At 43.3% G+C, this 18,599-nt stretch overlaps 1 protein-coding gene across 1 annotated transcript; it reads right to left on the bottom strand.

The window, feature by feature from the left end:
• Positions 1 to 253: 253 nt before the first annotated feature.
• LOC141004389 (E3 SUMO-protein ligase CBX4-like) lies at positions 254 to 7,712 on the bottom strand. The gene is made up of 5 exons (XM_073475849.1): positions 7,449 to 7,712; positions 7,194 to 7,237; positions 6,623 to 6,688; positions 4,679 to 4,745; positions 254 to 2,945 (listed from the first exon to the last, which is right to left on the bottom strand). Exons 1-5 carry the CDS (start codon positions 7,515 to 7,517, stop codon positions 1,464 to 1,466), a joined length of 1,728 nt encoding a protein of 575 aa, XP_073331950.1. The 5' UTR covers positions 7,518 to 7,712; the 3' UTR covers positions 254 to 1,463.
• Positions 7,713 to 18,599: the final 10,887 nt, after the last annotated feature.

Genomic DNA, 18,599 nt, shown 5'->3' with positions numbered 1-18,599 from the left:
CAGCATACACACACACACACAGTCACGAATATAGCCATGTACAGATTTGGAAACTTATGAGGTAAGGTTAGCCATTTAACATCCTCATAGCTGCCGCCCATTCTGCTTAAAATCTTTAATTCTCCGTGGGAAGCCAAGGTCACATGTGAGGTTGGACAGCAGCCATGAGGTTTCTGTTTTTTGTTTTTTTTTTCAGGCTGGTGTTGGATTATTTAAGTATAAACAGAAACACGTTGCACACAAGTCCATGTACCACTTGCAAACAATTTTATTATTGCAAAATGTATCATTGGAAGCCTTCATTTTTTTTATTTATTTTTTTTTTAAAGTCTGCACACAAAACATTAAAGGTGCATCTGATCAACGTTCTCACAGAGTAGGTCAATGCACCTCAGATCAAAAAGTGCTGGAGGGGGGCATGTATGACACAAGGGGACAGATCCGATCATGACAATAATGTGTGCTTTGTTGCAAAGGTTACTCAAAATGTGACGCCAAGATATTCAATCCTGTACAGAACAGCGAACATGTCAGGGTGCCAGAGAACAGAAACATGAAAAACTGATTCATAGAGCACCCAGCTGGTGGGACTAATCTGTTGGATTACACAGCTCAACTGGCAGTGTTAACACAGATTTACGACTGATATAATTCAAATGAAAAATGGCATTTTTAGTCACTGCGTTCCTTCAAAACATGAAACAAACAGTCGCAGGATTGTAAAATCGACTGTCTTAACGGAAGTGACTTGTGCTCTGTATCAGATCTTGAGATGCATGAATCAAAAAACACTTTAGCTTTGAACAGAGATCAAATAAAAAGAGCGTATATCGAACACTAACCGTTAATAATCTTTCATTTTAAAACAATCTCATTTTCCCTTTCAGCAATCCAAATCACATTTATCGACAGATAGGCGCTTCATTTTTCTTTATCCGCTTGTTTAAGCATGCCTAATGGCATAATCTGTCCAAGCAGCATGCATCCTTGTTTAAATCTGTCCATCTGTTAACACACACACACACACGCACTCACACACGCGCACACAGACACAGTGTAATTTACCATGTTTCAATATAATTTTTCTTCCTTACAAAATTCTCCATAAAGCCTCCATTTGTTGAACAATATCTGAGACAGACAGCTGAGTGTATAATCAAATTACATCCATAGAAAAGTGAAGAGTATTTACAAGAGTTAAGAGCATCTTTAACCTAATTTTGCTGTTTAAACTCAGTTTGAAATAGCTGAAATTAGATACTGCAATTGATAAAGTCTCCACAAGGAACAACAGGTGGAGCTTATAAGAACAAATATGCAAATAACGCAATAAAAGATCTTCTTTAAAGGGAACTATACAAAATGAAAACAACATCAAGGCTCCATTTGTACATTCAAGCATCTGAAAATACAAATATATCTCACGTACATTTATACAGTTACACAGTTGGTACCCAGTTTGGTTACGCCGTTACGTATTCCTTAAACGTGACTGTGAGGCAGTTTGTAGTAATGTCTGTGATCACTATATTCCCAAGGAAAGGCTGGAAAGAGGGAAATGTCTCCTCTTTTCCCTTTTCGTGGTTAGAAACAGACAATGTATGGACTTTGTCCTCCTCTGTAGTCTTTTGTGTTTCAGTCTGAGGTTCTGTCTGTGTGTCCGTTTGTGTTTCAGCTCGTGTGTCTGTTTCATCCTGTGTGTGTGTTTCAGCTTGTGTTACAGGTTCTCCTTGTGTATACGTTTCAGCCTCGGTAGCCTTAGGCCTGGACTTGACAATGCTCAAGTCCATAGGTTCCTCTTGGTCTGCATACCCACAGTCCTGCAGTCCAACGTGACTCTGGTGTCCGTTTTGGTGGGTGCTGATGCTTTGGGTGGGTGAAGGTACAGCGTTAGGAGCGCTGATGCTCCTGGAACTCAAGAACCTCTTACTACTCCCATGTCCCTCACTGTCCGTGTCAGAGAGGTGTCGCTTTAGTCCTTGAAATCCACCTTGGCTTCCTCTTTTGTCCAGAGAGGAGGGAACTCCCCTATCCAAGGGCAGGGAGAGCAGATTAGGCTTGGTTGTCAATTGTAAAGGCTGATCCGCTGGAAGCTGCCCCCGACCCCTGACCTCGACATGTTTATCCTGTTCCGTCACAGTTGGCTCCATTTTGGGGGACTGTTCCTTTTCTTTGGGGCAATCCCTGTTAAATCCAGAAGTGGGAACAGTTGGTTTGTCTTTGGGGGTTTTTGCAAATCCGTTCATGAGGCCAAGCTTCTTGACAAGTCTCATCTTCTCAAGGTGGTTCTCCGAGCTGTTGTCAATTCCTTGTGACGGCTTTTCCGCAGTATCAGAATCGCCATTTTTTATCTTAGCCGCTTTCATTCCGTTTTCCATGTACTTGCTCATGACAATAACAATTCGCCCGTTCTTGTTTTTGTTCTTCACGATCTTTAGCTTGCTGTTGCTGACACCGTTAGACTGTGGTGAAGCGTCCTCTTTAGGTTTGACCTTCTCTGGATCTTTGTGGCCATTGAGGTCTGCTGGAAGCTTCTTCAGCTCCATCGTAATATCCTTGACTTTGGTCAGGCAGCCGGAGTCCTTGTCCCGGACCCACTTTTGCTGCAGTACTGGGGGAAGGTTGTACCCCTTGTTGGCCAGCTCTGGAGCTTTCACCTCTCGAGGTTTAACAAAGATGGGTTCATGCACCTTGAGGTCCGGCTGGTAGTGATGGTGCTTCTTGCTGTTGAGCTGATAGTAGAACTTCTTGCCGTTGGCCTGCTGCTCGGTCTCACGCTCTCTGCACAGTGGCTGGTACTGGTGGTGTTTCTTGCTGTTCAGCTGGTACTGCTGGCCCTGCGGACGGAGCATCTGGATGGGGCTGGTCTTCTGACAGCTGTCCTCATCCAGAGACGCTTCATGGAGGTCAGCCAGAATACTGGATCTCCGGGCGAAAGAAGGAACCTGTGAGAGCAAACAGTAATTTGTGTTATTAAAAAAAAGCACAACTCAATCAGTGTTGCTTAAAGATTTGGTGAATTTCTTGTGTTTTTACATTGGTATTGAAAGTTAAAGGGCACGCCTCTCTGTAGGGCATTTGATTAATGGTTCAACTGTCTACAGTATCTATACATGTGTCTGTGTCAGGCTACAACAAAAAGCCATGGTTCATTGAGGCCCATGAGTTGCACTGAAGAAACTGTGCTTGGAATGTGTGAAGGGGCTCTTCTGAGGCCCCAACGAGCACACCGTTTATTTCAGGGGCCTTAGTCCATGTTCACACAGCCCTCCTACAGTTCCTGAGCAGCTCTTTCAGCCACGGGCCTGGCCGTCAGAGTGACATTTCAAAGTGTCTCCTGTGGCTGTGACCTCAGCTCGGAGGAATGTCACTGGCTGCTTTGTGTCCCGTCATTGACTTTATCCCATGTGTTACCACCAACACCCTCCTGAGAGGAACAAAAAACACTCCTCTGAGGGGTTCCCCTGGCCTTTAGACCGGTGATTGATGCACTAAATGTACGATTCACAGTCATTTAGTGACAACTGTTAGGTCAGGGATTTGGTCTCTATAAAATTTAATGGAGATAATATCTTCCTGCATATTTATTGCTTGTAATACAATTTTCAATATTTAACAAATCCTACAACCCAAGTTAAAGGGGCTCTCCACTGATTTTACACATGATACCCAGTTATCATAGGGGGCTACAGCTCTACCTATGAAAACAGTTGTATAGCTTTTTTAAACTTGAGAAAATCGATTAGTTGTTTGGTCTATGAAATGTCAGAAAATTGGTGAAAAATCTTGATCAGTGTTTCACAAAGCCCAAAATGATGTCCTCAAATGTCTTGTTTTACCTCCAACCCAAAGATATTCATCGTAATGTCATAGAGTAAAAAAAAAGTGGAAAATATTTACATTTTAAATGCCAGAATCAGAGAATTTGGATCTTTTTCTTTTTCTTACTCAACCGATTATCAAAGTAGTTGGTGATGAAATTCAAAGTTTACAACTCATCAGTTAATTTTTACAGCTCTAATGGAATATGGTTCTTACTAGGCAGACCAATGCCTTACAATGCATTTGAGATGCATTAAGGGAAATGCAGGATCCAGCATTTCCAGAGCTCGAGTCTATGGACTAAAGTCAGGATATCTCTGCCTTTTGCCGCTTTAATTTTGACAATTATTTGTGTATTATTTCTGTTTCATGTGAGTTCCCCAACTTCATGGAAGTGCAATATTAAATCCCTGGAGTGCCCCTTTAAAATCTGCCTTACATCAGAAATTCAACATTGTTTCTACATTGCTTCCTGGGATTTGAGGGGGAATTATCCCTGAAAATGTTAATTAGGGCTGCACAATTAGTCTAATTCTCAAAATCGCAACATGGCCAATCACAGAAGCTGTAGTTTTTTCTTTTTATAAAGGTCAAATGTGTGGCAAATAGCATATCAATGAAGGAGTGTAGTGCTGCAGAGATGCAGAGGCCTACACATCTTGTTAAACACATGTCACATCATCATGATTTGAATAATTTTTTCAGTGAAAATGGAAAATGTGATGATCATTCACACTTATTGTGAATCATATTGGAATCATAATCTGTCAAAAATAATTGCAATATGGTCTTTTTTCCATATCCTGCAGCCCTAATGATAATCAAGACAAGTATTTTGTATCCTTGTCTTTCTCACCTGAACCAGGAGGTGCTTGGGCTTGGGTCCTCTTTTGCGATATCCCATCAGCTGCTCTTGACGTTCCCTGTGGGAGAGGAAAACAGCAGCCAATCAGTGAAACCATCTCACAGAGATGAGTCGCCGTTGCATGGCAACACAACGTCACGGGTGTCTTCCTCAGGCTCAATTAGAAAACATGGAGCCCATGTTACAGGTTGGAGTTACACTTCCAGATGCAAAGCGAAATTCATTCAACACAGATGAAAGGAGTAAACATGTTATTATCATGTATTTACATTTTTACAGTATCCTAGCCTGCCTTCATATGTAATACCTTATTACACTTGTCCTTAACTTCTACAAAAAGCTAAACAGCGGCTTCAAATGAGGCTTCTTCCACTCCCAAACAACACTTGTTCTCCTCTGTAATGTCTAGATCCAAGGCAAAGGATAAAGGCCAGCCCCTCTCTGACTTTCCTTAGTCTCCATGCAAGTCTCTCCAAGGCAGTAACTCAATACCGCAGACAGGAGTGATGTCAGTCCCCTCCCCCACCCTCCTCCCTCACATCTAATTACAATGACGACTCAGTGTATTTTCATAGCCTGGCATTCAGACGATTTGGCTCCCCGGAGAGACACGCAATTAGTTTCAATAAAATCCCTCCTCTTTGGAGAGAGAGAGGTAATTGCAGAAACAGACACAGAGTGATGTCGATGTTTTGCTTTAACGTGTGACCTGCACCTGAAAGGTTGATATAAGCAGAAGCTGAGGGAGGCTCAGAGAAAAGCCAGTGACAGTTTTGCACACCATGCATGCAAGAAATTCAATTACACTGTCCTTCATGTGGAGCTGTCTGCTCAGTCACTCATCACACCATTTAGCAATTAGCCAAGCAGTTAATTTCACCATGGTAGCCCACTTTAAAAAACACGGACACAGTGTGCTTTACTAATAGAGAACATGAGGTGTGGAGGTTACTCTTGCTCAATTTTTGAGATGGTGCATTCACCTCAGATCTAACCAAACCGCTGTTTAGTTCCCTGCTCACATTAATCTTCACTTCCTCTTGCCTTTCCCCTACATGATGCGCAGATTTTGAAAAGACTTGCGCCATAATTTAAAGTCGTCCTCCACCCAAAAATGTGTTTTGCTTATTGTCATTCCACCTGAATGCTTGAGCTTCACTGTGCAGAGTTTGATACCATAAGGCTGTTTTCACATTCATTGGCTGCATCTGTGCCAACCTTAAATCTGAGTTTAAGATGTGGATGTACTAACAGGACTTTGTTACGTCACAGATGGTTTAGAAACCAATGATGGTCCAAAATGCAATTTACACAAGTGTGATGCGAAATCTTGAACTGGGGTCTGAAGCTTGTATGTGTGTAATTAATGTTGCACATAAGTACAGAGAGATAAAAGTGTACCAAATTAACCAAGCAGAACTTTTGTGTTGCTAAATATATCGTTTTTTTAAGATCAATAATAATTGGTTCATTTATCATGTGGAAGAAGACACAGGTGGTGTATCTGGTGTCTGTGTGGTGGGACAGCAGGTAGCCCATTAGCATGATAACCTGATGCTCAAATAACTATCCTGTTACAAAAAGTAGATGCAGCGTCACAGTGTGCTCTGCTAACTCTGACCTGAGTTTAACCCTGACTTGACCCTCTGATGGCGCCTATGTTAATCCTAATCCAAACCTGCTGAATATCCACCCCTTTATCTAACACATATTACGTAGTTAGTTTATTATCAACATGAGATTATCCAGGTTGAGTGAGCAGACTGTCACCTGTGAGTAAAACATACAGAGAATTCCTACTTTAAACATGCGGATGCGTAACAAACACTTTGTGCATTGTTTGAAGAACTGGAAATGTAGATTAAAGTACACCTGTGTAACTCATATCTTGGACCTCAACACTTGTGAGTCCTGTTTATCCAACCCCAGACTCACCTGTCTTGGAAAGCATCCAGCAGCCTTGGGTCCAGGATGTTTTCCTCTGGTTCCCACGTGTTGTATCTGTTCAGAGAGGAGACGGTGAGCAGGGAGGATACACTGGCCCCTCAAAACAGTGGCAGACATTAACAAGCACCAACCCATGACTTATGAATCCTCCCATGACTTATAATTGTTGACGTGTACATGTGTAAACAACATGCTGAGACACTTGCACTCCCTGTGGTTGCACGTGTAATAAATCATGAGTAACTTTTACGCACGGCTGTAGGGGGAGGGTGTGTGTGGGGATACAATGGCACAGCCTCCACTCAATTGCAGATATATGGTCGTTTCTTAAACATAGGGTTCAATTATAGACACATCTCCCTTTAATTGGCACACTGGGGATTGCATACATCGTAAAACCACATCCATCATCGGGGCTAACGCGTCGAGCGCCCAAAGCAAGAACGCGCAACCGCCCATTTGCGCGCCCACGCTCGCACGGATTGCGCACACACACTTCAGTTTTGAATGTTGTGTTATCATCATGAGTGTTGCTGTTATGTTTGAGAAGAGGACTTACTTTGGAGACCATCCTCGCCACTTGACCAGATACTCAACCCTCCCCTGTGAATGGAGAGAAACGGGAGAATCAGCGTAACGTTACTTTACGCAGCAATATGCACTCTGCAATGCACCGTCATCTTAGGAATTATTTGATGGGGGGAAAAAAATAAAACATATATCCGTGAGAATATGAAGGACAACCGGAGAGAAAACGATGCTCCTTTCCATGTGCATGTGTGTAAAAATGTCCTTCGGTGCTCTTGTGACAAACCTTTCTGCTGCGCTTCTTCTCGATGCTCTCCACCGCAAAGACGTGCTCTCCCGCGGCGGGTAGCTCCATTTTCCGATGCAACAGAAGCGGCTTCTTCTTGTCTTTTTCCCCTCTGCTTTTGCTATCCGACACCTTATCCTCGCTTTCGGGCCGTTTTTTCCTGCTGCTCCTCTGATGTGAAACACAAGAGCCCCCCTCCTCCTCCTATTTTCACTGCGTCTCTTCCCTCGCTTTCCCCCTCGGAGAGACTCGTTCTGCAGGCGAGCTGGAGCCGCAGCTAGAAAACACTTCATGCAAATAGCCGTTGGCGTGACGTCAGACGAGGGGGAGGTAATAGGGGCGGGGGTTGTTCCCGTGCTGCTGTCAGGTGCCGTCGGAAAAAGTGGAATCACGACTGCGATCGCGTATGAACGTGTAACGAAACTCTAATTACATGGGAAAAGTCCGTTTTTCTATGAAAACTGATACAGTGAGGTGTGACATTTAATGGGGAGTATGGAAACCATGGCAACGAGTGTTTGGAGCTGTTAAAAGGAAATAATTACACGTTATTTCAGCTGCTGTTTTATCTCATCTGTACATTTGTATCTTGGTGTTTTTATATGTATTTGAACTCATGCTAAAACTTTTAGTCACTGCCTGCATACACAAGACATTTGTGTCGATACATAGCTTATTAATCCTTATTTATTAACATACACTTGGCAAGCGTCATAAGATCACAAGTGTATAAGAAAGGGAGTCCGGAGAATTTTAAGTTTTTCACTCCAGTTGACTTCACTCAGTCTTCCCTCCGTGTGTAAAGACGGTTTCGCTGGTGTTTGATGACAGCTTCTGTCTTGTTTGGCTGTAAAGAAAAACCCACACCCACTTCACGACTCAGGAATCCGACCACAGATAATAATCATACGGATTATTCTTTCTAATATCCGACCGAAAGCAATTCACTTCGCAATAGATCAATGTGTGACTTGCAGTTCTCCAAAGTACGAGCTGAGATGAGAGCCTGAACGGCACATGTCTCCCTCCTGTGTCGCTGCATGTGAAGCGAGATCTAACTGCAAGAGGGTGCTATGAAAGAAGAGAGTGTTTCGTTCTGGACCGTGATGGCCTCAATGTGCCGCTCACCAACTCAAATGTGGCAGCACGGCGAGGCCTTCAGCTCAGTGCTGTGTTTTGAAGAACCCATGAGTAGGCTGGCTTCACTTCAGATATTTTGCTATCTGTGCGCGTTCAGCACCACCTACAGAGCTGCCCGACATGTATTTATGAGCCGGGCTCATGATCCCACTGGGTTTACATGTCATTATGAACAACCAATATCACAAAACGAATTCTTCCATCTGAAAAACTCACGGCAGGCCCAACCAACGTCAAGGCCAGAGCCTGTTAGACACTGATTTATCACCGCCACCATAACAAGGCCTCGTGTATCACGGGGAATCCTGGTGAAATAGGACAACAGATTCCACCCGATGCCTCTGTAGCATCGGATAGAGCCGCCTCTGTTGGATGATAATGCGCCATGAATCATTGCCTGTATGAAGTTAAATTGCGGCCAGAGCCCGGCCGCTGTTTTGCGCATTACAATGAATAGATTTCCATATCCTCTCTGAGTCAAGGTCACACAAAGAGATGACATCTCAGATGGCACCGTGTCGCGGGGATTTTCTGCTGGATTTTCGCGGTGTTAAGAGATAGCCCCCTGGTTGTGTGGCGGCCGATGTAGGTCAGCATCCTCTAACCCCGCCGGCTTTAACTCCAGCGGGGTTATTTCTGACTGCGGTGCCCCCGAAAGGACAGGCACCAGCCGGTTCCGTTATCACTTGGCACGGAGAGCGTGCAGACATGACTCACGGAATGAACCAGCTTAGGCCTGATCTGGAGGGGCACACAGACCTCTGGCACCAAAACCTTCAAATTGGTCAGGAAATCACGGTGCACACGGTTGCGCTCGAGTACATATTATTTTAAAATGTTGGCGGACAAAGAGAGGCTCACAAATGGCACATCCAGCTGTTTACTGCCACTGGCTCATATAACCAGCTGTTAATTATTATTCATTACGCTTATATCTGCAGCGTGGGCACGATTTCGATGTGCTGCTTTCAAAACAAAAACGTTAAATTGTCTTTTCATCCCTCGTTGCATTGTTTCATTCGCTTGGACCAAATAAAATTCAGCAGCTAAAGGGTTAAAGTGCAGGGTTACCGCAGGCTGCGGCGCTCGGCCTATTGCAGAAAGGCACGACTGTCTTTCCTTATAAGGCAATGAGCGCACATCGGCGGCCAAGTGTCACATGAAATAAACGACTCAAACGCATCCACACTTGTCTATTTGCTTTGAATGGCGTTTGATGAACACACCGGCTGTCAGATGATCCATTTCTTCTTCACTGGTTCTCTCTCTGCAGCGCGGCGGGGGCTCGCGCGCAGCAGCTTCGGCGCGCGCACAGGGGCGCAGCGCCATGCATAGAGTCGGCTAATTCAGCTGCGTCATTCCTAAATTAACGACGAGCGACAGAAACACGCTCGTCCATTAAAGATCTGAGGGGGTCGATGGAAGGTATATCTCTATCAATAAACACTGGCCACGGGGCTTTATCAGGCGAGCACGCGAGCGCCCAAATGTCACCTGTCTGCTCCTCAGCCCGCCACGCAGCATGATGGGCTCACAGTGTTGTCAGTATCACATCTGCTATCTAACCTGATCACATATTATACATGAGCCGCGGACAATAGGGCTGTCGATTGCCAAAGGTTGACTCACAGAGCGTTCACGCGACAGTTTCGTCTAAATGTAGGAGCTTTGGAACATGGCACGTGCTCCAGGGGCGGATGGAATGTGATGCAGCACGTGCGCGTGTCATTAATGGTACACACAGAAACTTCACCTGAGCGGCACCGCAAACTGTCACCGCTACACTGTTTTAACATTTTACAGCGAGATTTAAAAAAACTAAAGAAAAAGGACAATCAGCAGGTGAACACACTCAACTCCAAATCTGCCTCTGTTCATCCAGCCGTTTAAAGCACGACTCATTCCAGCATATTTCGATGTCAAAAGAAGAACAGTGTGTGGGGAGTTTATTATAAAGAACACAAGCATTTAAAAAAACAAACACGTGACGCACAGAAGCGAACGAGCAGGTCCGCTGTCTTCTGATAATTCCGATGTAAACCCGCAGTCATATTTATCTTCATCTAATCTCCTCCTCGGTCATCTTTCAACAGGAAGTTCAGCGAGTGCAGTTTGATTATTTCTCTGTTAAAATATGAATATCCTTTTCTGACTTCACTGTTTTCATTCTTTGATTGATGGGCGTGAAAGTGTCTGTTCCATAAAACAGGTGTGAGCTGCCACACCGGTGACACTGACTTAATTACATGAATAGACTTGCTGAAGATGATCATTTTCCTTCAGTAAATGCAGCACAGGTGACAGGAGAAATCTACAGAAAATCACAGAGACAGGAGCTTATTTTAAAGATTATTTTGAAGGAAGGAAATTTAACAGTCACCTCTTTTACATTGGACAACCCTGGCATTAATACTTAGTTAAAACTATTAAGTTAAAGAAGTCATCATTTTATAACGAATCATTGTGTTTCATCCTTTGGCACGTTGTTTTTCACCTGTAGCTCAGGTGCTTGCAGAGTCATTCCTCAGTTTTAAGTATGTAAACTTTCGTCTACAAGTTAGATAAGACGATGACGCACCTCTTCTCATCTGAAGCGCATGACTGCTGCTGAGTCTTTATGTCATTAAGGGAGAAGTGCAAATGGAAAAAGTGACAGTGAAAGGAGGAAATAAGTTATTGATAACCTGTAAGGAGGAGTGAAACACACGAAGTGAATGGAAAAGTTTGCATTCTTAAAAATGTTCAAATTCTCTGTCAGAGGTGTGTTTGAGACGCCTGACAGCTTGACACAAAGCATAATTTACAGTAAATGTGTTGTGCTGAAAAGAAAAAAAAAACCGTTCACCAAAAACCCTTCTTTGAAACATGAATCAAAGGGGAACTGAAAATCTACAAGAGTGTTAGTGAGGGGCTGTTAAAGGGAGGAGGGAGGAGCAGCAGGTGACCAGGAGAGCTGATGTTTAAGGACAAAAATACATGGATCCATGGGTCCAGGGACGCCACAGCTCACCCCGTCAGTTAAGGACATCTGATTAAGATGACATTTTCCACGTAGGAAGAAATGACGCTCTGTCTGCGTCACAGCACTGGACTACGGATCAAATGACAGCAGGGGAAAAAAACAGGTGGACGGAGGGAAGACAAGGTGTCGTGAAGCAAGGTCCAGTGGAAAAGATGTGATTAATAACAGTATTGTTGACAAGAAAGCAGAAATATAGATGTTTAACCACTGAAGAAAAGGTCTGTCTAAAGCATGACGTTTCTTCAAGGCTTCTGACCGTTTTGCTTCAGTAAGAACTGAATTTACTGAAGAGGTATTTATTAATCTAAAATGAAAGATTTTTGATTATAATTATGTTCCCCTGCAGAACATCTAAGTAGTGATAAAGAAAAATGCTTTCTTGTAACTTAAAGCTTTCAGATAATTTAATACATGTAAAGGTTTCTTCCAGGAATCCACAACATGGCACCTGACCAGAGGATGTGACTGAGAACCTGCTGTAAAAGAAAGGATAAAGGACTCTGTTACATAAACCAAATAATTCAAGACTTTAAACATTTTCAAACTATCATATTTTAACCTCAGCTGAAAGACTACACACACTCCTCTATAGCAAAACCTGTTAGACAGACTCAGAATGCCTGATGCCTTACATAAAAACAGGACTGTTTCCTTAACAGCTCCTCAAAGTCTGACATTTAAAGCTGATCTTGCCCTGAGTGCTGTGAGCTTAATGTTATTTTAAGTATTAAAACAGTGCAAAGGTCACAGTTGTGGTCCGTCAATGGTCACAGCTTAACAGCCCAAACTGTCATCACTCCATTTCACTGTTCGTTTTATTCTCAGCTGAGACCCACGCAACAAGTGCTTCAGCTTTTCTTTTTTCTTCTTCTCAGAGATCAAACAGGTGAGTCACCACTTCACTGCAGGCAGGCTTTAATGCACCTTTAACAACAGCTCAGTTTGCGCTCATGACGTCGTTTATTGCTTTTTGTAGCAGTGACGTGCTGGGAGAGAACCACAGAGCTGGATTAATGATGCTGTAAACTGAAGAGATACTTGAAATTGTTCATTCTGACACATTTGTATTAATTTTTGAACAAAACACCTGTCAGAGATTTTATTATTTGATTTGACACCTGATTTTGTAAATGATTGATGGCACACAACTCAATCATGTCACTTTTTTTTAAATTAAACGTAAAATGTCTGACAGTGAGAGGTTTGATCACTCAATCGTCAGGATTTTATATTTATCAGACCACTGATGGGCTGGATCTGTCTTTATAATCTGGTGTCAGTAGCAACAGTGACACAAATGTCTGTTGTTCCAACCTAGACACACACGGGTGGAACTGATGTGGTGCGTTTTAGGCTGATTTAAAACAGCAGTGGTGTTAAATGAACACACACCTCTAACATCACACGTCTTCAGAGATTTGCCTCTGTAGCAGCCACAAAAGGAAAATGTAATCAGCAGAGCTGCCTCTATACGATTTGATTTCCCACTGCGTGTTGGTGAGTGACAAATGTTTTTAACCTGCTGAGGTGACAGAGTCAATTCTTCAGGATTCATGGAGTCACGCTCGTCACCTCCTCCTCTGGGTCGTATTCAAATGTTTTTAGAGACGCACAAAGCGAGAGCTGCACATAAATTAGGAGATTCAAGACACGATTCTGATATTGAAGGTTTTTTAAAAAAAATCTGTAATGTAATGACGCAGAAGTTAATAGGTTCACATGACTCATGGGTGAAGTGAGTCTCATGGGAGGATTTTTCGCTCAAGCTCACGACGGTCATTGTGCTTACGTCAACAGTGCTCGTGCTCATGACAGAAGCTGTTTGCGTCTCCTCTGCATTTACAGAGTAGGGGGAAAGATCTGCATCACAGTGACTCAGACTCCTATCTAGACGTGATAAAGATGTGTGTGTGTGTGTGTGTGTGAACGTCAGAGGCAGGTAGCAGTCATGACTGTCTGTGCAGTGACCGCTGTGCTCGGTGACTCACAGAAGGAAAGTCTATAATGGATCTTGCGTTGATAGTGACGTGGGTTCAGCCTCCCTCATACACCATGCACACACACACACACACACACACACACACACACACACACACACACACACACACACACACACACAGTGAAACTATTTATCATATCTATGAATTTTCAGAGTATCTGCGGTCCATCGGGAGTCAACATTGCTTCTCCTCGCCTGCTTGACTCACTCACAATCAGCTGTGCAAAATGATGTAAGCTCATGAATGTGAACATTGGTTTTAGCATTTGGTTCATAAGACCAGCTTCCATTACCAGCACAGGTCCTGGCACAGCATACAAAAACAAGAAGCCATGTGGGCAACAACAGGTTGAACCATAAAGTGACGCTCACTGGCCTGTTATTACTCCACCAAATGACTCCTGGGAGGTGTAGCTCTTTGCAACAGCATCCTCGTCTGCTACCCCTTCAAGGCCAATTGTGCCAATGAAGAGCGGCATAATTGTGCGTCTGGCAGGGAGCGGCGTGGGCGACATGTGTGTTGCTGGTGGGGAGGCTGCAGGAGAGACAGAGACAGCAGCTGAGTGGAGTCTGGCTCTGGAGTGGACACATGGTTTCATTAGATGGTCAGGTCAACAGGTCAAGCAGAGAGACATGTACACAACATACACCACCAGTCAGACAGACAGACAGACAGACAGACAGACAGACAGACACACACACACACACACACACACACACACACACACGTGTGTATAGGTAGAACAGGCAAGGAATTCATTTGGCTGGCAGAAATCCTGGGAAAATAAGGACACGTGAGAAAGTCACAGAGAAGCGCCAAGCAAAACTGAGCTGGAACATGTCATAACCAGACGGCCAATTGATTTAAAGCTGGGCAGCCTCGAAATAGTTGTTTATACTGACACACTATTTCCCACAAGTCCTGGCAGCCTTTTTACCCTGATGCCTTCTACCATCATTGTTAAAATGCACAAATCAGCATCAATATGTGCTTTAAACTTGAGTTTTATTGAGGATTTGATTTGTTGAGTCAGGCAGGCTAAATGTTTTTGGGAAAGCAGGAGAGGGGCTCTTAACTTTAACTCACTGCAGATTTGAATTTTATAACATTCTTCCCTGATGAGATTGATTGTAATATTTCAACAAGCAAGACGGCAAATAAGAAAACTAAGAATTAAATAAATGGTGAAATCATATTCCAACCAGTTACCTTGAAACACATGTTTACAGACAAGTCTAACAGTTTGAAAACATTAAATCATCCTGAAATGCCTCATATGCTATCATTATCGATGCTATGAATTCTTAAATAGTTTGACGGGTTGTAAGAAAGCCACTGAAGTCACGACCATTGAACAAGTTATGCTTTATGGGAGGTCAAAAAGATGCACAGATATCCAGTCCCTCCCGGAAAGTTGCAAATATTTAGCAATTTTGTTCTACCATCTTAAGTTTCCTGCAAGTTTTATCAATCAGAGCAGTCCCCAGTGCAAAATATTGAGCTGTACATATATGTAACAAAACTCGCTTCCTTATACCTGGTTGTGAAGATGCAGACATGTGCGACGCAAATGTCTCACATTTACCACCAAAAGTTACTGCTAGCGTGCGAGGCCATTCCCTGATATTCTGCACGGAAGTGAGGAAACAGTTTTGGGCTGCACAAATGAAAGTTATCGAATGACAAAATACTTTTCTACAGATAAAGGCTGTAGATGAAATGCGTCGACATCAAACAAGACAAATCACCATGACAGAGGCTGTAGCATGCAGATCTCTTGCTCATAGCAAGGGAACTATTTATAGACGGTTAGTGGTAACGTTACTGTAGCATCAATCACAAAGTGATGAAGGCATGCTTGCCTCTCTGTGTGTGTGTGTTTGTGTCAAATAAAATGTTTAAACATGGTGTGCAAACTTTATTCAAAATATCAAGTTGGGTATGTAATAAAGAGCGTGTGTGTGTGTAATGACAGAAAACAATTGTACTTATTTTTTGCAATTTTCACTTGCTCCCACAATTTTATTGCCAAAAAAACTATAAAATGGAGATGGGATGTCTTGTGACATGCATTGCAAATTTTAAGAAAAGCTGCCATGAAATCAGATATTTAAGGCCGCAACAATCCCAATAAAAGCCAGGGAAATCATGGAGGGACCAAAAAAGGACCAGGCTGGTTGAGAAGACATATTTGGATTGAAGAATTTGAGACAACAGCAGCAGGACAGACTGCAGAATCAGGTGAGCCACCTTGAGGGGCAGCTGAAAGTGACAGTGGAGGACCTCAAGAGTGTGGAAAACCTGCTAGTAGCCCACACATCAGGAGAGACAGAGAGAGTCAGAAGATGGAAGCTCTGAACCGGAAAGATGTGTGGAAACCCAAATGTGACACCCTCAGAGAGGAACGTCCAGAGAGAGCTTTCTGCAGAGAGCAGCTGGCCGCCAGAGAGGAGGCCTTCAAAAAGGAGCTCTGCTTCAAAGGAGGAGAGAAGCTCCAAAAACAAGCTCACTGAAAAACAGGACTATGAAAAGGAGCAGCTGGGAAGCACTCCAGAGAGGATCAGGCTGGCCAAGATCAGAGATTCTGAAAGGAGCAGAAGAAGAGGAGACTCAGGTATCCTAAGAACAAGAACCACGATGGCAGGATTCTCTCTGACGTCCTCCACATGCACTACAATCATACTCACCTCCCGCACAGCCACCATCAACCCTCCCTATCTTATAATTATTAGAAGTAGTAAATTAATGTAAATATGAGACAATTATATATGTATGTGCCTGCAGGCTTTCTACCAGAACCCAAACAACTGCTTAGTTTAATTAAAATGAAGCCACCGTTGTATAGCAGAAGGAGATGTTGTTTGCCCACAGGTGATACAGCCATCCTCTTCTATTAGACGACATCGGAATAGACAGATGGAGGCACCACAGGAAATGTCCTGCGTGATCCCAAATGTTTTGGGTGAAGATAAAAGAATGAAGCTCACAGTAAAGATATCATCAAAGTCTTGAAGTTGAGAAAGTTACTCAGTTTGATGTGTTAAAAGTGGATAAAATGAAAGACAACTGCACAGATGGCACCTGTTTTTTTCTCTACAGCTTTAGGGAGTCCTGTCATACTCATCACCTCAACCACTGTAAGCATTTTAATGTAGAGTAGATGGAGAAAGACGTATAAGCAGGGTGCTGGGATGATTTAAAGTTGTGTCTTGTGAGAGGCACAGCAAAAAATGGAAGTCAAAATTGAAGCACTAGTGGCTGAGATATCTTACATTTTAGGCCCTACTACTGTATGTGTCAAGCTTAACAAAAAGCTGGGTCCTGCACTTCCCATAATGCAACTTGATAGCATCTTTCTTTAGACTTCCTATTTCTGGTAAATGCCCCTGTCTCTCAAGATCCACACCTCTTGCAACACAGGCTTTCTGTCAAATATCTGTAGTCTCTAAACTACCATGACCAGATTAATCTGTTCGGGGGGCCCAGGCTAATCCCAACAACCAGCACTCTTAGGATGGAATAATAATTAATCTGTGATAGTTTGAAGATATTTGATTGAACACAACTTTATTTAAGAGTATGCCCCAAGTGAGTACCAATATCAAATAAATTCATAAAGCCCATAAAACAGGACTTTGATTGAGGGTCACAAAACGAGCGAACAATGCAGAAACCAGTTGATACTTTAGTGGAACAAATTTCCAATTAACAAAATTACCAAAACCAACTGACATGCTGTGAACCTGGGCTTCTGTCTGGGCTCCTGTGACATCACCATGTTTATTCTCGCACTTGAGAGCTCAAGGGCATCTCGTCATCAGTGGACAAGGATTGGACAGTTTCTTGGTGAGGGTTGTTGCCTTTTCCTACTTGTTTATTTTCTGTTTATTTATTTTCCCCCCTTTCCTTCAGTGTATGGTATAGGTTTTTGTGCATGTGAAAGGTCTTGAACGTTACGAGGCCCAAATTCTGTGTCAACAAGAGCTCCCGTCTCCCACAGAAAACACTGCTCCTTCGATATGTCTCCTTTGATGTACCTCGCAGTTGTTCTACAGGATGTCATACATCACTGGAGTCATCTTCCACAGGGGTTTCTTGTCTTTAGGATATCCCAGCAGACATCTCCAGGAAGGCTTTTTTAATTCTATGCTTTACTTAAATTCAAAATGTCACTTCCAGCAGTTTGATAAATACAAACCCCGGCCTACTGAGGCTCCTCTTAGTTTAAACAGTTTTTTCTGCCTGTTTTGTCAGAGATATTCCGCCACATAAGTGTTAATGATCATTACAAAAGTGTAGGAAGGAGCCCTGGTCTTTAATTTAAAGGACTGACACGTAAACCTGACATTTCTTGTTAATGTTTAAAGATGCTGAAGATATTTTGGTTGTTTCTGCACTATATGATGTGTGTCACATCACACTGTTTACATTTGACCCGTTACACACAGTCATAAGAACACACTATCAAACAATAATGAGATCCTTTCAAAAGCTGTGCTGAAATCTGATACTCTTAAAATGAATACCAACCACTGTGTGTGCACATGAGTGTTTATGTGTGTCTGTAGTCTTGACTGAAAGCTTGCCTGAGAGGAACCTTGAAGTCAGCCACATAAGAGGATGCTGATATAGGAGCGGCCTCCCTTCCGGCTCCTCTGGCAGCCTTCTCCCCTGTTGGAGCTGCTGCCGAGGCAGCTGGAAGCCAGAGCTGCTGTGCAGGCTGATGAGACCCCAGCCCGGAGATAACGGCAGGAAGGCGCTGTGTGAGGAGGCGGAGGAAGAGATGGAGAAGGAGGAGGACTGCCTCCCTCAGCCCTAAAGACATAGCCGCATCCCACTGAATCCATCCAAGGTGACAGCGAGAGAAGTGGTGGTGTGTGGTGGGCCTTGGGCAGGGCGATGGGAGGAAGGGAGGTGGAGGCTGAAGGATAGGGGAGGAGGAGGAGAGGAGTGAGAGTAGATTTTCTCACTTATTGGCTTGTGTTTATT

This window comes from Pagrus major, chromosome 1, assembly GCF_040436345.1.
Source record: "Pagrus major chromosome 1, Pma_NU_1.0".
Classification (NCBI taxonomy): Eukaryota; Metazoa; Chordata; class Actinopteri; order Spariformes; family Sparidae; genus Pagrus; species Pagrus major.
This window is presented reverse-complemented; position numbering and strand designations above follow the sequence as displayed.

Coding starts and splice junctions, on each gene's coding strand:
- LOC141004389 (XM_073475849.1), bottom strand. CDS start 7,517: ATGGAGCTACCCGCCGCGGGAGAGCACGTCTTTGCGGTGGAGAGCATC. Junction 7,238..7,448: donor AGAAGAAGCGCAGCAGAAAG/GTTTGTCACAAG, acceptor CTCCATTCACAG/GGGAGGGTTGAGTATCTGGT. Junction 2,946..4,678: donor CCAAGCACCTCCTGGTTCAG/GTGAGAAAGACA, acceptor TTGCTCTCACAG/GTTCCTTCTTTCGCCCGGAG.